At 35.8% G+C, this 23133-nt stretch overlaps 1 protein-coding gene across 1 annotated transcript; it reads right to left on the bottom strand.

Annotated features, from left to right (window-relative positions):
• Window positions 1-343: 343 nt before the first annotated feature.
• On the bottom strand, window positions 344-20584 carry LOC135683280 (uncharacterized). Its single transcript, XM_065198489.2, has 21 exons — window positions 19949-20584; window positions 17169-17252; window positions 16948-16985; window positions 15450-15493; window positions 15052-15128; window positions 13073-13167; window positions 11100-11186; window positions 10793-10906; window positions 10439-10536; window positions 9744-9784; window positions 9535-9610; window positions 9357-9413; window positions 9034-9144; window positions 7931-7979; window positions 7531-7574; window positions 5095-5174; window positions 4818-4923; window positions 4222-4309; window positions 2643-2789; window positions 2256-2375; window positions 344-876 (listed from the first exon to the last, which is right to left on the bottom strand). The coding sequence occupies exons 1-21, from the start codon at window positions 20440-20442 to the stop codon at window positions 665-667; spliced, it is 2262 nt and encodes a 753-aa protein (XP_065054561.2). The 5' UTR covers window positions 20443-20584; the 3' UTR covers window positions 344-664.
• Between the last annotated feature and the right edge of the window lie 2549 nt (window positions 20585-23133).

Genomic DNA, 23133 nt, shown 5'->3' with positions numbered 1-23133 from the left:
CAAGGGTACAACGATATTCCTTTGTCTACACAAATTAGCGGTCTTCAATTTTTATGTCGATTGATATTAACACTAAAACTGCTAGATGGGACGGTGACCGAATCCTACCAATAATCCGAAACATATCGATTGTCGCCACTATAGTTTTTGACACAATCTGGATGTTCTAGTTTATGTAATTATTTTGCTTGTGTCATGCAGCTTTTTTTTGAAAAAAATTAAGCATAAAACTTTAAAAATCCATCCACTTTTGTGTAAATATTTGCGTGCAAAATTAAAAAAGGCAGCAAGAAGTCAGTTAGAAAGCGAAATACGAACTTGACACACAAAGAAAACACAGGTCAAATATGCAACTGGCCAAGCAGTAATGGCGGATTAGAAATATGGAATACTATCACGAAACACAAAAATGGCCTATCCTTAAAAACGTAATCCTAAAACTACATAAGATAACAAAACAAACCTCAACTCCAAAGGCAACTTATATGCACATTTTTTTGTACAAATGAAATCATTCCTCCGCTACGTTCGCATAAAAATGAAACTTTTGGATGCGATACTTTAAGGAGTATCTATCGTGTCAATAACAATCTTACTACTTTTCTGGTAATGAACACTCACAGGCATTTCAAAATTAAAGTACAACATTGAAAAGTCATGATATTCAGTCAAACATGAACTGCTCCTCCATTTCATCGAGCAACGCAGGATCATCGGCTGCCAAGAAATCTTCAGCCTGTTCATAACTCATAGCACGACGAGACAGCGTTACGTCATCTAGGTCACTGGAACGTACTGTATAACCTTTTGCGCTGAAGGGATGGAAGCATCTATCTTGTTCCTCATTATCTTCATCTTCACTTGATTCGAATGGAGCTAAAATGAATTTGAATGGAGCGATTTAAAGTTAGGTAAGAGCGATTAAAATGTAGCTACAAGTAATTCAAATGGAGCAACTAAATTGGTTCAAATGGAGGTATACATGACTCAAATGGAGCCAGAAATAAAGCATATCCACCAACAAAGGCTGCGTTTACACGGGGCCGGCCGAATATTTGGTCGGTCAAATTTTTTGTCACTTAGGCCTTGCGTTTACACGGGGCCGGCTAAACGACCGCAAATTACGGGAAATGACGTCACTTAGGCGTGCAAATATTCGGCCACCTAGGAAAGCGTCCTTCTTGAAACTTGGCCGGCCGAATTCGCGAGCGACCTCGTGTAAACGGGTAAATGGTTATGGCTGGCCAAATATTTGCACGGTACCAAAAAGAGGGTGTCGATCCGTGCTACGGAGGCAAACACAAAATAGAAAATGGAATTTTGGGGCCGAAAATGAATGCATTGTTGTTGGTTAGAGTCACTGGTTATATTTTCCGTTTGTAGCTTATGCTTTTAGCTTGCGCTTTGCTGAAAATATTGCTGAAAAGATTCATTTTGAAATTAGAAACTAAAAGGCATAGCAAACATCGGAAATGTTCAATCTTTGATAGCAGTTATAGCAATTCTTTTTAAACAGAACTTTGCGAAGAGAGCACCCGAGAACAGAGAATGAGAGAAGTTGTTTTGTTAGCTCTTTGTTTACAATGATTTTTGGCGCCAAGATTTTGACTCATTTCGCAAGCCATAAGAATTAGGTTGAGCGGCCCCGTGAAAACGCACATGGCTCTTTTTGTGCGTTCCCCTGTGTTTACAATTAGAAATTAGGAATGATAAAATTGAGGAAGAAAGAAACGTAAAAATCAAAATTATTGATTTTTAAATGATCGGGAATAAATTCTTATTGATTTGTCGTTCCTTAGGTCGCATAGAAAGCTCTTTCCGTAAACTCTCACGATTCCATAGATTCAGATGCGTTTGATATTAATTACAACTAAATCAATCCAGACAACTTAACCTGTAATTAAAAAGCTATATGAAATGGAAACCGATGGAAAACTTGCACCGGAAGCAATAAGAAGAATTTCAAGCAAGTTAATTGGTTGAAAACTTAAGAAAGGTATTTTCTACGAACGGCTCCAATAACAATTAATGGAAAAATCTAATTGGGGCAGTAAATCCTGCTACTTTTTGCTGAGAGCAATTGTTTGAATTAGCAGCACACAGGAAAGTGAGGATCTTTACCATGCATGTTGCGAGGCCAGTGTGTAAATTCAGTTTGGTTAAGAATGACAATTTTTTAGCTAATCCTGTTGTTGTAGCTGACATGGACAGACGTCGGTAATATGGGTAAAAATAAAAAAAATGATGAATCTCACCATATGACGTTGGATCATAATCATTTCGCAGCGCACTATTGTACCTCTTCTCAAACAACACCTTGCAGTTACCGATCTTTTCCTGAAGAGCTAAAGCTCCTTCCTGTGTCATTGATGTGCCTAGTGCATAACGATGAACAATGTGTAACAGAAAACAAAACAAAAAACGCTCCAGCGAATAAACAAATTAAATATCTGCAAAAAAGAATAATATGACGTCATGCACTAGAGGATCACTATGCCACATGCATACATCTCTAACAACACAACTTTTCACCAAACGATTCCAGATATATTTCGGCATTTTCAAATTACTGACATTAGTGACGTCATCACTTGTTTTAAAACACCCCATGTAGTTCCGTCAATTCAACTAATGCACAATACCTCCGACATTTATGGTTATCTTTGGCAAGTACTCTTCTCTCTCTGCTAGATGTGAATTGTTCAGTATGTTATCACTGACGGCAAAGCAGCCACTCACATCCATGTATTCCAATGACGTGCCACCAAAAAGAACTGATGAAATTATGCCTAGAAAAACAATTCTCGCTATAAAACCACGATCAGAGATGATGATCGATCAAAAGGTAACCTAAAATTATAATGTCAAGAAACAATTTATTCTTAATTAATCTTTTGTGTTACAAAACATAAAAATGGCTTTGAAAAAAGCAAACGTTCTAGAACATATTTAAGATTTTCGTCTGACACTCATCAGAGTATAAAACGTCAGAACATAGATCAAAGCACTACGATAGAGAATAAATATACCCAGTTGCGGATCGAAATAGGCCAATCAGAAAGACGAGCACATGACTGTTGAGGTTGACCAATCAGTGCCGTTTGCCTATTGAGAATGTTACCAATGGAGTCATAAGATGAAAAGGAACTCCTACTGCCTGCACAATAGCGGTTTTTTCGTGCTTGTGTAGATCGATTCCAAAACTGCTAGATTGAACGACGACCGGGCTTTGCCAATAATCCAAAACATGTCATCATTATAGTTTTTTGCACAATCTGGGTTTGCCAGTAAATGCTGCCCGATAGCAGAATCGCATGTTTTAGTGTTGTTGTTGTTGTTGTAAATTTATTTTATTAGACATAAAAAACAAGAGCTAACAATATATACATATACATATATATACAATGTTAACTAACCACAATCGAACATAGCTACCAATTAGTACATTAAAGTAATTATAGATACGAAGTTAAAGATTAAATTGCATTTACTGGCAAAAGCTGACAGGCCTTGCATTTGAAATTCGATCCGTCCCATTGTTTTATTAGATTCCTGGTTTTAGATCTGGTTTTAAACCTGGATTTAGAGTTGTAGTTTTACATCTGGAAGACCAAGGTGGGTGTTCTCTTTGGGGGAGAGTTTTGTTTCTAATGCTAGAAGGGACATGTTTCATTCTATCCTCAAATCTTTGGGTTGTGCATCCTACGTAGCCAGAATCACACTGGCTAACTGGGTATATTTATTTCCAATCGTAGTGTTTTGATCTACATTCCGATGTTTTATACCCTAAAGAGTGTCAGACGAAAACCTTAAGTATGTTCTAAAATGTTTGCTTTCTTCGAAGCTATTTTTATTTTTAATTAGTAATGAGAACAGCTTTGTTGAACTTGTTTTTTAGAAGCCCTGGCAAAACGTCTAAAAATTTTTACTAAACATTCTTCTAACTATTTCACTAAACATTTTACTCAACATTTCACTTAACATAGCTCAGTTGGTCGTTGATCCGGATTCGATTCCTGCCCTGGCCGTGTCGCTTGCCCAAATTTTCTCAAAAGTATAAATCTACAAACGTAAACTCATCCGGTCACGAGAATTCGTGTTTCAGGATCGGGAAACTACAAGGTTCAACATAACATATAGAAGAGTTTAAAATGGGTTTTCATCCAGATAGCGAGGCAAATACACTAATGGACTTTATCATTAAGATGGAAATACACGTACCGTCATTTGAAATCAAGCTGCATGCCTTGCAGGTCAATGATTGTATCCGAGAGGTTGCTGCGAGGTGCTCCAAACTGGCATCAGTGACCTAGAGCAGAACATATCGGTGACAACTTTTTTCAACTTACAAACATTAAGTTAGAGAGACAGCCCGCGATCTAGTTCATTGATCCTAGCTTCAAGTGTTAGAAACGTTTACCCTTGTTTTCGAGATTGCCACTATAGATTTTCGAGAAAGACTACCTTAGCAAATCATTCCAGCTAGCTTCAGCAACTCTTAAAGTTCATTGGTGATATTTGAATATATTGTACGAGTTACTAGGTAGCCGGTGTTTAAGTCAAGGGATGCTGTCACGTTTTCCAAAAAAAGTTTCATTCCATAAATATACTAGCTTGCGTGTCGTACAATGTAATATAACAATATAACTTTAATTACTTAAATTAATTTGTACGAGAAAAATAAGCGATTCTAAAACAACGACATTTTTAGCGTAGCACATTAGCTTGTACCTCGCGAAAACATTTTTTACATATGCTTTGTTAAATATTATTGTGAAAACCAACAAATCGAAGTAAACATTTAGGTACATACAAACCTCTGACAGATAACTGATGTCCAGGTCCTGTAAATGAACCAATGTAGACAATGCCTTGACCCCAGAGTCTGTGACTCCGTGGTGACACGCTTGCAAATTCAAATGTCTAAGGGAAATGAAAGCATGAAATTAGACCTAAATGCTAATCATATTTCAAAACGTTTTTACGAGCATTTGAGGAAATGCTAGGGTATCTGAAAGGAATTTCCTATGACATTTTCAAATGTATAAAAGGCTACAAGAGGAGTAATTGAGGATCGAAAGGTCGGTTTAATACCTTAGTTTCGTGCATCCAGCTACAATTCGATTAAGGACGCTGTCATTCACAGCCTGACTCTGAGACAAATCCAAGGTTTGCTGGAAAAAAGAAATTTTGAGGTTTTCAGTAATGAGGTTATTTCAATAGGCTAAATAAAGTAACAGAAGGAATTTGATAGATGTTTAATGTCATAAAAATGTTGTTAAGCAAGGAATAACATCAAAACTTTTTGGTAATGTACATAAGGTACAAATATACAAGTCTGCAAATTTTGAAGCAAAATGGTCAATGGCACTGGAGTTGGATACAGGTTATTTATTTGGTAACGGAAGGAGGGATTTCCTAGAATAAAATCTTTATGAGAGATTGAAAATTTTATCTCAATGCTGCAGTATAGCTACTGTTAGACTGTTTATGAAAGATGCTACAGGATTCCTCTTTTTAAATCAGTGGCAAAATTTCAATGTCAGCAGCCAAGAAACCTAAATAACGATCAATGTAAGTAAATTGTACCAGGAAAATTTTTGTCTAAAATAATTAACGACGTTTCGAGCATAGCCCGTTATCGTTGACTTGATATAGATGTGAAATAGATGATACAGATGTGAAAAACTTTAGAATCATTACTTTAATACGACAACTATGACAAATATCAAATGATCTGTAAATCAAACTTTATCTGAAAAACGTTAATGAAACACGGGGTAACATTAGATAGAAAGGTTAACAAAGGTCAGTATGCCTTGCACATATTAACAAACAGCTTTATTATAGGAAAAGTTGAAATCCCTCAACAATCTGTGCAAGCCTTAGCTAAACAATACAGTTTTTCAGGGTTGTCAAGAGCCTTTAAATAGCAATTCAAAGATTGGCTGAAATATTTTAGAGCACTTGAAACCATTATAGTGTTAATATTTGCAAAACATGTACTGAAGCCTTCAAAACAATATCTTGATCAGTTTATTACAATACCATCTGTCACAAGTATCACCCCCTTGTATTTCCCAATTTATTTGCAAGTTCTGAGACATAAAAGTTAAGTTATCTTGTTTTCTATCAAAATTTTGGAACGTTAACTCATTTTGAAATAACTGCCTTTGGGAAATCATGCACATAAACTTTAAAAGGCCAGGGCCAGATGGTACCGAGCAATCAAATCATTGTTGCATTCCACAGTTCTTGGAAAAAGGGTTCTCTTATATTGAATGACAGCATTTTGAAATTGAAGAGTGAATTATTCTGAAACAGCTACAAATATTCAAAGAAAATAAAGTAACGGAAGGAAAAAGCACAATGGAGTAACGGAAGGAAGGTTTTAAGATACCCTATACAGTTCAAAAGACACTTCTATTTTGAACTAGTTTGTGTCAGCAATCTCATTTGGACATTTGTTAAGTACCCAGAAGAAAACATTTTTCATATAAATAAAGTAACGGAAGGAATGTTGTTACTGCAAGGCATAAAATGCTTTTCATTCCTAAATAGAGTATATTAAACTAAATTACAAGTAAGCCACAAAACAATTACTCTATGATATTTTAAAATATATGCTTGAAAGGAATTCTAGCTCAAGATTTAAACTTGGATATAACCAAAAAAGCATCACACTTCAAATATGAATTATTCACCGCCCTGTAGTTCAAAACATAGTTGAGATAATTCTTGGCTTTAACTTTTTGTTATATTGTTTAGATATTATAAAATCATGTAAATGTCATCTATACTTTTGGTGTATAGGTTAAATTTTTTTATGTTTGAAACTTTTAATTCGCTCTTGCTATGATTAAAGTGACCAAATTTCTCACTGATAAAAACAAATATTCAAGGGATGAAGATATCTTAGCAAAGGACATCATATCAAAAGGAAGAAGGGCGAGCTTAATGTGTCAGGGCTCAAAAAACAGGCGTACAGGCGTACGATGATGTCCATTATTGACCCAAACTTAAAAATATAGTTACTAGTACGGCTTCGTACGAGAAAGCCACCAAGAAAAGAAAGCGGAAAGAAAGAAAAGGAAAGAAATAATTTTGATGAAAAAATGATGACATTAAAAATTGCTTCTTTAAAAGAGCTTTTATTGACTCCACGTCACAAGGTATTGATTCTGAGATTCAAAAATTACGTGATACTTGTCCGCTTGTATGCAGCTTTCTAGCCAGGGTACGACATCCTAGCTGAGAAATTGCATTCGATGACTTGATTCACAGTAGAGGTCATTAGCTAGCGAAGGAATTCAAAAGGTAATGACAGTACGTGAGTTCTGACATACGGTTCACAAGAAGCCAACGTGTATCGATCGGGACTGTTGTGGTGACGTATACAGAGCCCAAACCTCCTGCAAAGCAAACCTCATTGCCTTGAATAGCTTGTCACCGCAAACACAGGAAGACTGACTAGCTTCAAATCCTTCAAATGCTTTAAGAATTGAATGAAAATAACATTGGTCCACTTACTAACTCTGTGAGCATTCCGACAGCCGCCATCCCATTTGGAGTTACTGAAACAGATTAAAAATCATCAATAAAAAATGATCGTAGTGAAGGTTAATCAATGTCGATTTGATCGATGATTCACAAATGAACACAAATGAACAGAATGCGCAGGAGCAGACATTGAGGGAGGAATACTATTTTACCAAAAATATTCATAGCGACACCAAACAAGCATAAACACGTGCGTACAATCAATAATTACTACAAGCAACCATTAGCAATTAATATATCTATCAAATAATATGAACAAGGCATCAGGTGGTAATTTTCCATATCAACATTCTTCGCCTTTTACCTAAGTCAAATTTAGAGTTTAGATACCACAATTGCCATTATTGAAAAAAGCAGAATGCGAACATACCAGCATTGCCTGATTCAGAGAAAACAAGCTTTCGTAGTTGCCTGTTGCTCTACGGATATACGGATAAAGATGTTCAGGTTATGGATCGAACACAACGATGGAATGAAGGAGAGCAAACCAGTAAATCACGGTTAAATTTTGGAAAGTGTCACTAGATTTTGGAAAATAAATGGCAAACATCTAGAATGATAGGTCATGCAAATAATCAAGTCGTATAAAGCTCAAGTATAAATTTATAGAACGTTTTTAAATGTTGCTCGAGAATACAAAATGTAATCAGATCATACGGGGCTGTGGCTTGTCTGGTAGGAAATGCTAAGGGACAGAGGCTGCAATGAGAAATATACCTGATGGATAAAGCTATGTAACAGAGATAGAATGTACAACATGTGGGTCGAGAGGATAGCGGTTAGTGTCGTTTAGCTTGACTTAAAAGGAACGTGGAGAATTTGGTGGTGTTATCTTTTCGGGAATAACCACGAGAAAATAATGAGTTGTGGAAAGTTGGACAGGAAACAGTAGAGGAAGGACTAAGATTGTAGAATTTGGACATGAATAAAGTAGGTACAATATAAACTAAGTGTATAAATTGGCACTGAACGGATCGGCCAAGTTTCGGTTTGTGCAAAAGCAGTTGAGGAAGTAAATGAGAAAACAAGAAAATACACTGAGTAATTGGAATTAATACTTTGACTAGCATAGGCGAGCATAGGTTTCAAATCTTTGATTGGCTGAGCGACCAAAATTCTGCATATCCCATTAGCCAATCAGAATTCAAGAATATGACAACAAAAGTGCCTCGCAACTAAATTTAGGCCTATTTTGGACGTTTTTACTACTACCCACAAAAAATAAACGTGTAAAATGTGCTGAAAGATAACCTAAATTTTCTTTTAAAAATTGAATCTTTAATGGATTTACGAAAAAAACGTACGAAGGCTTGAAACTGTCTCTTTCAAATCCTTATAATAATTAGGGGGGATGGAGAACAGAAAAATTACAGTTCGTAACTAACGATCGTTTGTTGCACGCTCAGCCAGTCAAAGATTTGGAACCTATGCTACTTTGACTGAGAACTGACAAGAAACAAATAGAGACTCAACTGTACATATTTTGGTTAATCCGTTGTCCGAAATGAGAAGACAATTGCTGATGTCCAAGGCCAGCAGATTTGGAGCTTTAGAGCTGAGGTGCTCCATGCCTACATCATCAACCTGATAGTAAACAATGATACTCAAATGTGTGGCTTGATACTCATAAATGTTCATGAGAAATCTCTTTTGAGAAACAAAACATCAAGACATAAGGAATCTGCTGATTAGCTTCCGGGTTTTGATACAAAGATAGTGGAGCAAAACAAAAAGACATAAAGATTCTGTTAATTAGCTTCCGGGTTTTGATACAAAGATAGGGGAACAAAACAAACCTTTACACATCCACTGATGTTTAATATTTGAAATGTTGGAGAAAGCATCCAAAAACACTAAAAAGAAATGACACAAAATGTAAAAACAACATAAAGTCTAAAACAGAGAATTAAGCTACATAAATTCTGGTTAATTGAAAGAGACCTTATAAGCCAAAATGTCTGTTCTCTGACTTACTCGCCCAGTCACTCGCAAATTTTCCGTTACTTCAAGGTGTTTAATATTCTTTGCTTCTTTCAAAAACCACCACAACCTATAATAAAATGAATTAAGTTAAACAAAAAGGAGACGAATTTATCGTATTTATCGCTCATTCTGGAAATTCTTTGCCACCATCAATAAATGTTTGAAAATGTAAAACTAAAAAGAGGAAAGAAGGCACATACCCCTTTTCACCAAAATTCCTACTCCTTCTTAGAATAAGTACCTGAAACACGAAGAGAATTGGACGGAAACGGTATTTGGCTATTCAAAGCAAAAGAGTGAATCAGCAATCTAGCATCAATGTAAAATAGAGTTAAGAAGCATTAGTAATTATGCAGATACATAGAAAAGATGCTTTTATTACATGTCATTGAATCAGCATCTTCAGTTTGCGCAGCTTTCACATCCGGAGGATCACCATGAGAGTTTTATACTGGTACAAGTTTTAGCAAGAATCAGATCATTTCATGATAGATATATGGTATAATCTAATGCTATTTCATTTCTTTGAAAAGTCACAGTTTTCAGTTGTAGGTAACATTTACTAGCATTAAAAGACAAATTTATCCAAAAAAAATCACATTGATTTGCTTTTAGGATATTCCTTTTCTTATTGCCAGTGAGGAGAGACATAAGCACTACGTCGATTCACTACGATGCCAAAGAAAGAACATATGGTGAATTTTTTGAAAAATTCGAATACAGGAGGATGAAATACAGCCAGATTTAATTTTTGACATTCCAATACAGGCAGATTGAAATACGGCTAGATGTAAACTCTTGAGGGCGTTTCTCGGAATGATATTCCTTCAGAAGAAACACAAACCACAAAGTGGATCAATTGTAACTAGGCCCGGACATCTAAGTTACTACGCACCTCTAATTGGCTGCATTTCTGTGCGATGTCCTTCAAGTTTTGATTATCTACTCCCACGTTAGACAGGTTCAAAACTTTCAAAACTGTGCATATCTTGCCTAGCAGGAAAAGCTCCACATTACTAACACGCAATGGCAAAGATATTTCCTTGTTATATGATATTTTACTAAATTAAAAAGTTGAAAAAAGTTCTTAAAATCATACTGGTTTGCCGTATACCCAATCATAAGTACTATTTCGGCAATATTTGGATAAGTTACTATACTAATGTTACAGGTCGGCAAAATATTTGGTGTGTTGGCATAGTGTTTCGAAATAAATACGCTTCAAACCAAAGACAGTGCTTTGACATACTTATCGAATAGACGCCAACTGGTGTGAGGAAATATGGAGAACCTGATAGATCCAATTCTTGCAGATTATTGCAGCCTCGTTTCAGAATGGAATACAAAATCTTGTCTGTAACACCTGGAAGATAAAAATGGGGCAAATCACTACACCTTGAGAAAAAGCACGAAATAAATGCCAAAAAGGACAAAATGTTGAGGATAAAATGCGGAGGATAAGATATCTGAGATGCTTAACTGGTTAACGCAAAAGACCAAACCAAAATGCGTTCGTAAATATTAAAACTCAGAAAATATTCGCTGAACATCTGTACCTCGAAACGAAGTGAACATTCCTTTGAAATCCAAACGTTTAAGCGACTTCCATGTTTGACAGGACACAGTCATCCACCTCTTGCAAACTTAAAAAAGAAAAAAAAATTGTCAAGTTTAATTATTACAGCTTTGTCACTGTATTCCACTGCTTAAAGTGAACAAATCTATGAAGCAGGGACATAAATCAAGTTCTATCAACCTGATCACATCTGTCAGCTTATAAGGTGACATGATTGGATCGAATGACATGGGACGTGAATCACTGTAACCAACTAAGTCAGCTAATGACAGTACGATTGAACTTTCAGAAATCAACGGCTATCAACCTGATCACATCTGTCAGCTTATAAGGTGACATGATGGGATCAAATGACATGGGACGTGAATCACTGTAACCAACTAAGTCAGCTAATGACAGTACGATTGAACTTTCAGAAATCAACGGCTATCAACCTGATCACATCTGTCAGCTTATAAGGTGACATGATGGGATCAAATGACATGGGACGTGAATCACTGTAACCAACTAAGTCAGCTAATGACAGTACGATTGAACTTTCAGAAATCAACGGCTATCAACCTGATCACATCTGTCAGCTTATAAGGTGACATGATGTGATCAAATGACATGGGACGTGAATCACTGTAACCAACTAAGTCAGCTAATGACAGTACGATTTAACTTTCAGAAATCAATGGCTATCAACCTGATCACATCTGTCAGCTTATAAGGTGACATGATGGGATCAAATGACATGGGACGTGAATCACTGTAACCAACTAAGTCAGCTAATGACAGTACGATTGAACTTTCAGAAATCAACGGCTATCAACCTGATCACATCTGTCAGCTTATAAGGTGACATGATGGGATCAAATGACATGGGACGTGAATCACTGTAACCCACTAAGTCAGCTAATGACAGTACGGTTGAACTCTCAGTAATCAACGGCTATCAACTTGATCACATCTGCCAAGGTGATCAGTTAGCTGAATCAACAAGTTTGCATTGATCAACCCGACCATTTACAGAAATAGGTCCTTAAGCGTACTGAAATATCTCTTTTGAGGTCCTGTTACACGAAAGAATATTCAACAAGAACAATACTATTTAAAGCACAAAAATTTATTCTTTGAATATTCTCCCTTGTATTTCGATGAAGAATGTTTCAAAGAATAATAATCTTGTGTGATCATCCAATTGTTTGATTATTCTTGTCAAGGTGAATTAATTCAAACTTGTTTGATTTTAATCCTGGCTTGAAGAATATTCAGACCTAAAAGTATGACTGAAACTAAAACGTGCGGTTCTGCTATCGGGCAGCATTTACTGGAAAACCCAGATTGTGCAAAAAACTATAATGGCGACATGTTTCGGATTATTGGTAAAGCCCGGTCGTCGTTCCATCTAGCAGTTTTGGAATCGATCTACACAAGCACGAAAAAACCGCTATTGTGTAGACAAAAGGAGTTCGTTTTCACTTTAGGACTCCACTGGTAACATTCTCAATAGGCAAGCGGCACTGATTGGGCAACCTCAACAGTCATGTGCTCGCGTTTCTGATTGGCCCATTTCGATCCAGAACTGGGTAAATATGTTTCCTAGCGTAGAGTTTTCGATCTATGTTCTTACGTTTTAAACTCTGAAGAGTGTCAGACGAAAAGCTTTAGTTTACTGGAATGTTTGCTTTTTTGAAAGCCATTCTCAAGTTTTGTACCACCAAAAGATTGTTTGAATATTCAGACAACGGAAATGCGGATGTGAAGGCAAGTTGAGCAAAAGACAGTAGTGAAATGGATGAATGTCCTCGTCATCTTTTTAGAATATTATCGCAGGAGAGATTTGCAAGTTCCTTTTTCAGAAAGCTCGGAAAAAATTTGGTCAATGACAGTGAGGAGCTTTGAACAAGGGGGAGACGATTCCTTTATACGGAGACCGCCAAAGCACTGCTAAAATGACTTGTTGGCTACCTCGTTCCAATTTGATTCTCTCTGCCGGTTCCAAATATGAAAATATTTTCAAAAGAATGTCATCATTTAACTGGTTTATGCAATCCTTTTCGAGCCTAAAATGAAAAAGAGATCAACTTAGAGAATTTCTGTAAATAATTGAATATGAGAAAAATAATTGAAATTTAGTTGAGCCGAGACTATATGTTATGTTATTCTTCAGACCTCAAAAACATTACATAATTTAATTCACAATAAAGATCAACGTACATCTCTAATGCCAGGCATATGAGGATTTACAAAGCGAAAACAGTTTGAAGATCTGTAAGTCAACGAACAAACTGAAAGCTTTAACAGAGGCTCTTCAAAGTTTGTCATAAGGGCTCTCGCCTCAAAGCCCCGCCTCCAACATTTTGGCGTGTTGTAATGCGTGTTATAAAGTTATGAATAAGGCATGTTTTGAGGGGCACAAAAAATGATGAATTTGCTATGGGTCTGAACAAATCAAAGGCCCCAAATGTTCTCATTCTGTCACATTAACACACATTTACTGGCAGAAGATTTAAATAAATGCGTAAAAATCCGTCCGTGAAATGTAAGGTACTGACGAATAAGTTTCTGGGTACTGAGATGACATTCTCAATTTTAGAGTAATTTAGTTCCTTGATTTGATGCAAAGACAACGTACATTGAATGATGGATTTAACAGTCAAGCCTGAATGACAATTTTGGGTTTTAAATGCTTTGTAATGCCCAAATGAAATACATAGTGGCACTCTTTCTTAAAAATATCGGCAATAAGAGTAAAAATGAAAACTTCACCAATACAATGTCAAAATATTCCGTCCAATTTGAAATATTGAAGAGGCGGTAAAAGCTTTGAAGCGGTAAAAGATGAGAAGCTCTATGATGTTTACAACACGAAGCAACTTTTTGTTATTCAGAAATTAATAACAATACAATTATACCTTGACTATACTACCCTAATTACTTAACTACACTACGGGGATGATGCCACGAGGAGCAAAAGCAATGGCTACCCCATGACCGATACATAAAAACGCACAACATTAAACAAAGATAGAAATAAATATAACTAAAACTAGGTAAACTAATTACGAATACAGAGTAAACAGACAAAAAGTAGATGCTAATGTATAGGAGTGTGCAGCAATGGAATATTTAAAAGCGTTCTGAAGCATGAATGAATTTGAGCGTTGCCTGAAGTAGCTTCTTATTTGAGTCAATGGTTAGTCGCTCGTCACCATACAAAAAGAAATTGAGTAAAACTTCATTTGAAAGAAACAAAAAACCACGAGGGAGCAATATTGCATTCACACTACTAAGAGGATCAGATCTAAGCTGGTTATACGAATGACAGAGCAGCAGAAAATGTTCCGTGTCCTCTACCCCATCATTTGCGGGACACAAAGGGTTGAATGCATCTCTAATCTTATGCCTAAATTTATGATAATTGAGTTTGCTCAGTCCTACCCGTTACTGAGTAAGAATAGCTAAACCTTTTGAATCATAAATACCGTATACTAGTTTAGGAGTGGGTCGGATAAGTTTCGATAATTTTGTTCTAAAAATATTTAGTGAGGGTGATAACTTAATCTCTGGGTCAAGTGTGTTCCATTCAGAGAGACAGTCGGGATAAAAACTCTCTTGTATCTTGTCGTTCTTGCCCTTATCTGCCCAACTACATCTGCATTACGAAAAGAATACACAACTTGTGGTAATTGTGGAATAGGGTATCTTGTGTAGTCAGGGGTAATATCGTTGATAATCTTGTAAAAAAGAACGAAGCAACTTTCCGAATCCACAACGCTCTATCAGCCCATACTTCTATTCAAAAGATTTTAACAAAATGTTGCTTTAAGCTGAAAATTTGTTATCCATGAAATTATCCATGAGATTTTATGGTAATATGATTTGCTTTAAAGCATTTTTTATGAGGAGATATTCAAAACATTACAAAATATCAAATCATTTCTTACCTATCATCCGTCTGCACATTTGTTTCTTCGGTAACATTTTGAAAAGTCTCTGTTCCAAGGAGATATCTTGCGAGTTCCTTGTTTTGGAAACATAGCAAATTTACCAAGATTTTATTTTTCCAAAAAAGTCAATGAAAGGCTATAATTCATTCAAAATGGAAATAAATAACAATTTTGTATCTAAGCTTTCCATTTCCATATTTGGTTGCAAAGAGTCGTAGCTCGTACAAATAGGGACAATAATTTATGCATGAAATCGTAAACTATTCTTCGTTCTACAAAATTTGACTTACTCATCCAATCCTAAACAAAACAGGGACAGATAATAAAAAAAGCAGCATAAAAACCCAATTAAATTGCCTTGGCAACGGCATATTGTGGATCACATAATGACATACCTCTATGGACAATCCTGGCGATGCACTAACATTTGCCGATCTACCTACAAATATAATATAAAACCTAGTCTTGCAATTTATAAAAAAGAAGAAAGGTATAAGCCAGTCTTTGAGTCGAAAATAGCAGTCTCACTTCTCCCTCCTGTGTGTGGTTAGACCCGATGTTGTTATAACAGTAATATATACAGTACATGCAACAACGGGAATATATCAAAGAAGCGGGGAAATCTGTCTTGATTGGAAAACAGAGTTAAAGATAAAAGTTAGTAAACAAGATCTGAAACTACTGTAGTCGAGTCAGTGGAAAAATTGAAATAGTCAAGTTCCACGAATATGATCAATTTTGTAGCTGAATGAAGTAGAAAAGGCATGTCTCTTAATTTTGCAAATGATGTTTACAATTAACTGTACCGAACTTTGAGACAACTAGAACTTACAATTAACTGAAAACCTAGTAGAATGACGATCTTGCTTACCTAATATACGTTCTGACACAAACTGGTTTCTTTGGCAAAATACTTCAAATCAAATTCTATTTGGAAATTCAAATTTTTGCAAACACGCCTCCTCTTTTTTCAGAACCTTATTCACCTTTTCTTTTCAAGTTATTCTTTGTAAGGGATTGTTTATTGTAAGTGTCGCTCGTAGTGGGAACACGATGACATTGGGTCTTTTCCCGCTATGAGGGGCACAGTTAAATGTAAATATTAGAGTTGTAGTTGTTTTAAGTTGATAAAAAAAAAAAAAAAAAACCTTTTCTTCGCAGGAGCATGTTGTTTAATTCTTTCTTATCATCGTTGTTGCATGCAAGTTCATAAACCATTGAGGGTTTTAAAGGTGGGAGAGCAACCTTTTTTGAATTGAAGGGTTCATGACCTTGGCAGAATACATGACGTTAGGTTTACCAATTTATTAATGCCTTTCTAATACACTAGCAAACCTACAAAACGTGAACAAACATTGCCAATCCAAGATATTTTAATAATATATGGGACACTTTTCATTACCAAAGGTTTTATCAACCAAAAACTAAGCAATTTTCTTCAAAACGGTCAGGGAAGATCTCTGGCTATCTATTATCCAGATGCACGTCTTTAATTTGGCGAAACATAGAAACAAGTCAGACTTAGAACAAACTATTGGAGCCTGATACGAGGAAAATCTTTCTTTGTTTCTTAATGCCCTTTTGAAAGTTGTCCACCTTAACACTTTTGGCGAGCTAAACAGGATCAAAACCCATTTAAAAATAGGTGCTTTCTAGTCCTTAGCTCCAGCAGTCTATCCACTTTGCAGCCAAGCAAACATTTTGCTGCCAGAAGATCTTTTTTCTTTGTACTTTTCTTCCACCATTCTGCCAAGATTCTAAACCAACATTGAAAAATAGGATATCTTTACAAGACTGCCATTTCGCATATTCTTTTTGACTTCCTGCAAACATTTTTTGCCTGGTACCCTTAATGCAAAATTGCTTCTTTAAGATGAAATTTAAGATGATTACCTTTTGTTTTCCTCTCTGGCCAAGAAACTTTAAGCAACCTATGGGAAACATTTCAAGGCTATAGCAATAACAAATAACATATAATCAATTCACAACATAGAAATTCAGCTATGCCATTGATGCCAATGATAGGCAAAGATTGAAACTGACAATATAAACTTCAGGGGAATTACCTTATAGTCTATCAATAATAATAAAAACCAATGCAAAATAAACCAAACCTTCCATCACAATGTAGCTGATATTCTGGTGCACGAATGGCTCTTTCTGCTTCTTCATGATTGGAAAAAACAACAAAGCCAAATCTAAAACAGGCAAATAAAATAAAAACAAAGTAAACTCATATAAACCAAAGTATTGTTGTTTGGTTCATGAAAAAATTGCATTTGCTTTCTATCAACTACAAATGGTAGTGATCTTAGGCACAGCTGAAGTATTCCAGAAGGAATCCAAGAATTTATATGAAAGTCTACTACTTTTCAATACCATGCAGCTGTAGAGACACAAATTAAAGACTTTCTGGAAAAAATTCCCTGTTTTGCTAAGAACTAGAAAAAGTTGGTAAATTATATAATATCAATCAAAATTGTTTTTTTTGACAACAAAATATGAATGTTTGAAAATTTGCTGACAATTTGAAAATCTGCCAAACCTACATCACATTTGTGTTATTTCCTACAATTGATCTGATTAGTTTTGCCAGCTTACTCTTACAATACAAAACTTTTAAGCTTTGGGTCACATTGCTGCAGGCATCTGGTACAGTTTGGGGACAAAACTCAAACTGGATCGAATTGAGTTTGGAGACAATATGTTGATTGTTTGATTTCTACAATTGTTGACAATAAGGAGCATCTTTCTTTCTTCTATTTTGGAGCCAACAACATAGCAACAGAAAACCCACCGCCTAAGTTTTGCAGCTAACTCAATTGCTTTCTGTTTAAAAAGAGCCAATCAATCTGAGTCCAGTATGTTCAAGCATGTATAAGCCAAAAGAGTAGAACATCATCCACTACATTGAATGACTCTCGGAATTCTCTTGATTCCATTGCATTTTGGTGTCATGGCAAAAGGAATGGTTTTTTGGAAAGCATTTCTCTCTCTTTTCCTTTCTTATGTTTAATCATATCATTGTGAATCAGTTTAAATAGAAGTTTTCAGAGACTGAAAATAGTTTTTGAACCTATCAAGGGCAGTGGCGTAGCTTAGCAAAGGGTTTAGTTGGTGCCAAAATCCTTTGTTTGTCAGTAAAATCCTCTATTGTTAGGTGAAACAGTACCTAAATTTCTCTTAATCTATGTTTTCATTGGTTAATTTTACTACTCATGAACCTCCACCCTCCCCCCTTAGTCTGGAAGGTCAAGCTACAACACTGATCAGGGCATCAATAAAACAGTATCAAACAATCATACGGGTAGTCAACATGTCACTTGTGCCACAATTACTGACACAAAACTTAGCAAACAACATTGCTTTACAAGAAGACTAAAAGTGTATTGCATCTGAGAGATCAAAAAACAGGTATGCCTTAAAGGCAGTATGTCCCCTATTGTGCTCAACTTTATTTTAACCAGAGTGAATTTCATGCAATGTTGAGCTTGATCAATAATTAAATGAATTAAACCAATCAGAAACAACTTTGATTCCAGAGCTTTTGAATCAAATTTTTGTGTTGTAGTGAAGCTGTGACTATAAAAATATGGTTCCTTGTTTGGTTTCTGTGACGAATATGTTTGGTTTCATCATTCAATTCCAGTAATTTAAATCTTCTTGCCATTCCAGATAGCTTTTTGCTTGCAGTTTCAAATGTCGTCCACTACCGCAGCTAGGCCAGCCAAAGCAAGTATGGTAATCCGTTATCTTTAAGGTGGGAAGACCTATTGTTAATATTAGCCAATCATTGAGGGGAAAGACTGCCTTTAAATCAAGTATGTATGTTTTAAACAAGTGTTGTTTAGGATAAAAATAGAAAATCCACAGCGGGTTTCAAAACAATAGCTGTTTTCCTTTCCAATTGTCTGATTGTTCCTTCTTTAATCCATTTTCAATTGTATTCTAGACAAACCCTTTATGAAAAATCAATATTCTTAAGAGACTTTCCAGATGATAACTTGGTTATCAGAAACACATACTTTAGAGTTTGTTAGAATAGTTGATGTTGAACTTGTAAAAAATGATGGGCTTTTAATGATTTAAAGGAAATTTTTTCTACTTGAAGAAAGGTCACAAAAATCTGGACAAACCACAAAATCTGTAAAGAAATCATATATATATAAATATAGAAAAATCTTCTAACATAGAAAGTCAGTCCAAAAATCTCTTCAGCCTAAAGTTGGTTAGCCACTTTGGACCACTTCACTAAATCCCCATTTGAATGTGTGTCCCTTGGTGTTTTTGGAATGTAGTTTGAAGTTTGGTATGTTTGCTGTCGGACATATGAAAAGAACTCACAAGGAGCTATCTAGGTCATATGCCCGATTGGACATGTATAGGTGTAGGTGATCGATTTCAAAAGAAGAATGTGAATGAAAAACAAAAAGGAGGAATATCAAGATAATATAGGGTTAGTATAATAAGATATGTTAATTGGTTATACTAAAAACCCAATAGTGAGATGCATGGTGGCAATATATGTTTAATGATAATGTTCATAATTGGGTTCAAATAAGTATATCAATTTGACTTTAAAAAATAACTTTTCAGGTTTTTCATGAAAGATGACTTACTTTAAGATTTTAATTTGCAATGGCAGGGAATTCCAAATTTTGACTCCTTCATATACAATTGACTTTTGTTTGTAATTTGTCAAAGGGAAAGAGAAGACTTGTAGTTGAAAATTTTTCAAAAGAAGACCACAAGTCTATAAAAACTTGCCTAGTTATTATTTGACTTCAAATACATTTCTAAATGGCATAAATCTTTTGCTACAGGGTCTCTGTCTCTTGAAATACACACGTGAGTTCCAAACAGTTAAAATAATGTTCTAAAAAAGCATACATACCCCCTAGACCTTCTGCTCCTCTTATCTTTACAAATACTTGCCCGAAGAACTTTTCCAAACAATTCAAAGTATTCTCTAAGCTCTCTATCCTTCATTCGATAACTGATATTTCCAACAAAAACCTTTGAGTGATTTCTATCGGCTGAACTTGGTTTGCAGAACTGTTCAACCGAGCCCAGTAGAGAAGTGTTTGAAAATGCTGCATCAGACTTTCGAGAGGACTTAGCCAAGTTATTTCTTTCCGGACAAGGACTTCTGTAGTAATACTTCTCATTTTCGGCAACTTTAGCTTTCTCCTTCTTTAATGTAGCTGAATCAGCAAAGTCAATGTTGTGAATAGGAGACGATTTCTCCAGCAATTGCTTGGTTTTGAATTGGGTTGAATCACGAGTCGGTCCATCTTGGCATGGGCCTAAACTTACTAAATCCTCGAGGCCACACGAACGCTCTGCTAAATGCAAATTTTGAAGCTTCTTCACTGTTGATGAAGACATTTGGAACTTTAGCTACATTTTGGAAATCGTTTGTTTTTAGATTTGAACTTCGCAGTACACCAATTTAAACACGCAGGTGGTGTTTGCAATTTGGGCTCCAAAACAAATTCAGTCCTTCGTGCATGAGGGTGATGAGAACGAGGCTCCGAAAGGGTAACACTCCTACTACAACTCTACAACAGATCACGGTAGAAAAGTTTTAGAGAGGATAATTTGCTAATCCTGTGACTTCTTGCTGCTTGCATGCAACCATGAATTTTTTTATTGTCGCTAGAAATGTGATGAATTATTCTGACATCATTCTGACAAAATGCCCCAAAGCCTCGAGGTATAGGGGTCCTCAAAAACTAACTATATTCCATTTAAAGAATCCCTTAAAACAGTAAACAGTTTTAGATTATTGCAAGAAAATGGCTGTAAGAAATATTCTGAATTGTACCTTAAACTAATCTAAAGGGCATGGTCGCCAAAAATTTTATGCTTGCTTCCTTCACAGGGGGCATCTACTTCCAGCTTTGCCCTGGGGCTTTCAAAGCCTCTCAGTGGCCCTGCCAATGTCTCACTAGTAAAAACGGGTGCCGATAAAATCATCGGCATTGTGAAACATTTAAGTGCATTTTTCAAAAGTTTGGTTCTAGGCACCGTGGTTGCAGCCGATAAGGAAACATTTTGATAGTTTTAATGCTTCAAGTTCGTCGAAAATTGTATTCTTTGGAGCAAATTTTGGCAGTAAAAATCTTTTAATTAAAAAAATATTCACTAGCGGATAGCTACTTGATGGTATTGATCGATTTCCTAATTCGATTACCTAAGTTTTAATATTGTATAAAAGAAAGTCTTAGCTTTGGATGGAACAAAAAGAATAGATTTGGTATGTCCAAACGTGTCATTTATTCGCTCGGTTTCAAACAACAAATGGTGTCCGGAATTTTATAATGTGTCAGCAAATTTTACACTTGTTAGTTCTTTGTTCGATTTGTTAAAAAAATTATGTCGTTTTTATGTCAATTTATGACGAAAATACTAAACTTTGAAATAACCCCCCCCCCCTCGAATAAGCCCCCACCCAAAAATTCATTGCTGCAAATAAGCCCCCGGGGGCTTATTTGAAGATTTACGGTATTGCTATTACCTTGTATCATCCAGTTGTGGAATTTCAGGCTTTTATAGGGGGGGGGGGGACAGGCCTACAATTTTCCGACAAGATAACATCTTGGTTCACGTCCAATTTTAAATAGCTGCACATTTTGATAAAAACAGATAATTTTTTGACGGGATCCTTTAGAAATCTTTGCTGACCACGCCATAATTATATAGCAAGAAGAACAACCATTTATGATTTTGATATCAAGATCGATCTAAGACAATTGATGATACAAGAGGTCGACCGATTACAAGTCGTACGTTCATTTTTTGCATTTTATCTTGTTTTCGTCAGATGGAAATACGTTTGAAAATAACGTTTATTCGGAAGAATGCGATGGAAATTTCGGCTAATCTTTACGGAATTGAAATTAAATACACAATTCACAAGCAGTTTTGGTTTTGGTCAGATATTGTTTGATTGATTATTTAGTACTGGCTAATATTTTATCAGCTATGCTATGTTCAAATTTGGCAAAAAAGGGCACAGGTTATCGTAAGACTTGTGTACGCTAGTACCACCCCTTTCGCGCTGTCAAAATTTCAACTATTTTTGCCCTGTGATGGTAGATGGATAGTTACCCAGGCTAGAGTTACGTATCACATCCAGAGCGGAGTGAGTCACATAGGCATCTGGGGCCCTAAGGGAAAACTGAGATGGGGCCCCTATTAACAGACTCCAAGAAAGTCCCATCCAACGCTGTAGTAGAGCATGTCAAACATTAATGCAATGCCATACTTTAAACTGATAATTTTCCAAGATAACTAGAAAATGCTTCAATTGAAGAAAAATAAAAGCTTAAAAAATCAGGAGAACTTTATCACAAAGTCATCAAAAATTATAATAAAGAAGTTGCCATACCAATAAAGAAGGTAACAAAGGTTAAAATTGTTCAATCATGTTCAATAGTGTCTGCCAGAGCTACTCAAGTTATCGCAGTTGTACAATTCATTTGCACTTTCATCTGCAACTGAAGAACGTACCTTTAGCACAATGCAGCGTGTTAAGTCTTGGCTGAGGTCGAGCATGACAGCCAACAGATCTCGGAGGGGGCGGGGGGTAACTAAGCCATTCTGGTTGAAAAAATTTGGTTCCATTATTCTGCAAAGCTATACCAATGATTCCGCAAAGCAAATAACATTCTTAGCACAACAAAATCATCAAAAACATTGTGCATGTTCTTTGCCAAAAAATACATATTATTTAAGTATATTACACATATTTTATACTTCCATTTCTTACTGGACATTCATTTTATTAATGCTAAATTTGCGCAACATATGAAGAGAAAATCTGCCGCTTAAGATCTTTCTTATGATCTTCATCTAAGCTTTTCCAGGATTTCCATGGGTCGAATAACAGAGCCATAGCCTTGAAACTGAAATGTTTTTAATTTCTTTACTATAATACTTAGCACAATTGTGTTGAGACAGATCCATCCTCCTTTATGCACTCGAATGTACCACCAGGTCGACATGGCCCATGCTGCAAAATCAATCTCTTAAGATCAGCATCAAGCACATCTTCACAAAGATGACAATGATCAG

The sequence above is a fragment of the Rhopilema esculentum genome, chromosome 7, assembly GCF_057945365.1.
Source record: "Rhopilema esculentum isolate cy_ngs chromosome 7, ASM5794536v1, whole genome shotgun sequence".
Taxonomy (NCBI): Eukaryota; Metazoa; Cnidaria; class Scyphozoa; order Rhizostomeae; family Rhizostomatidae; genus Rhopilema; species Rhopilema esculentum.
This window is presented reverse-complemented; position numbering and strand designations above follow the sequence as displayed.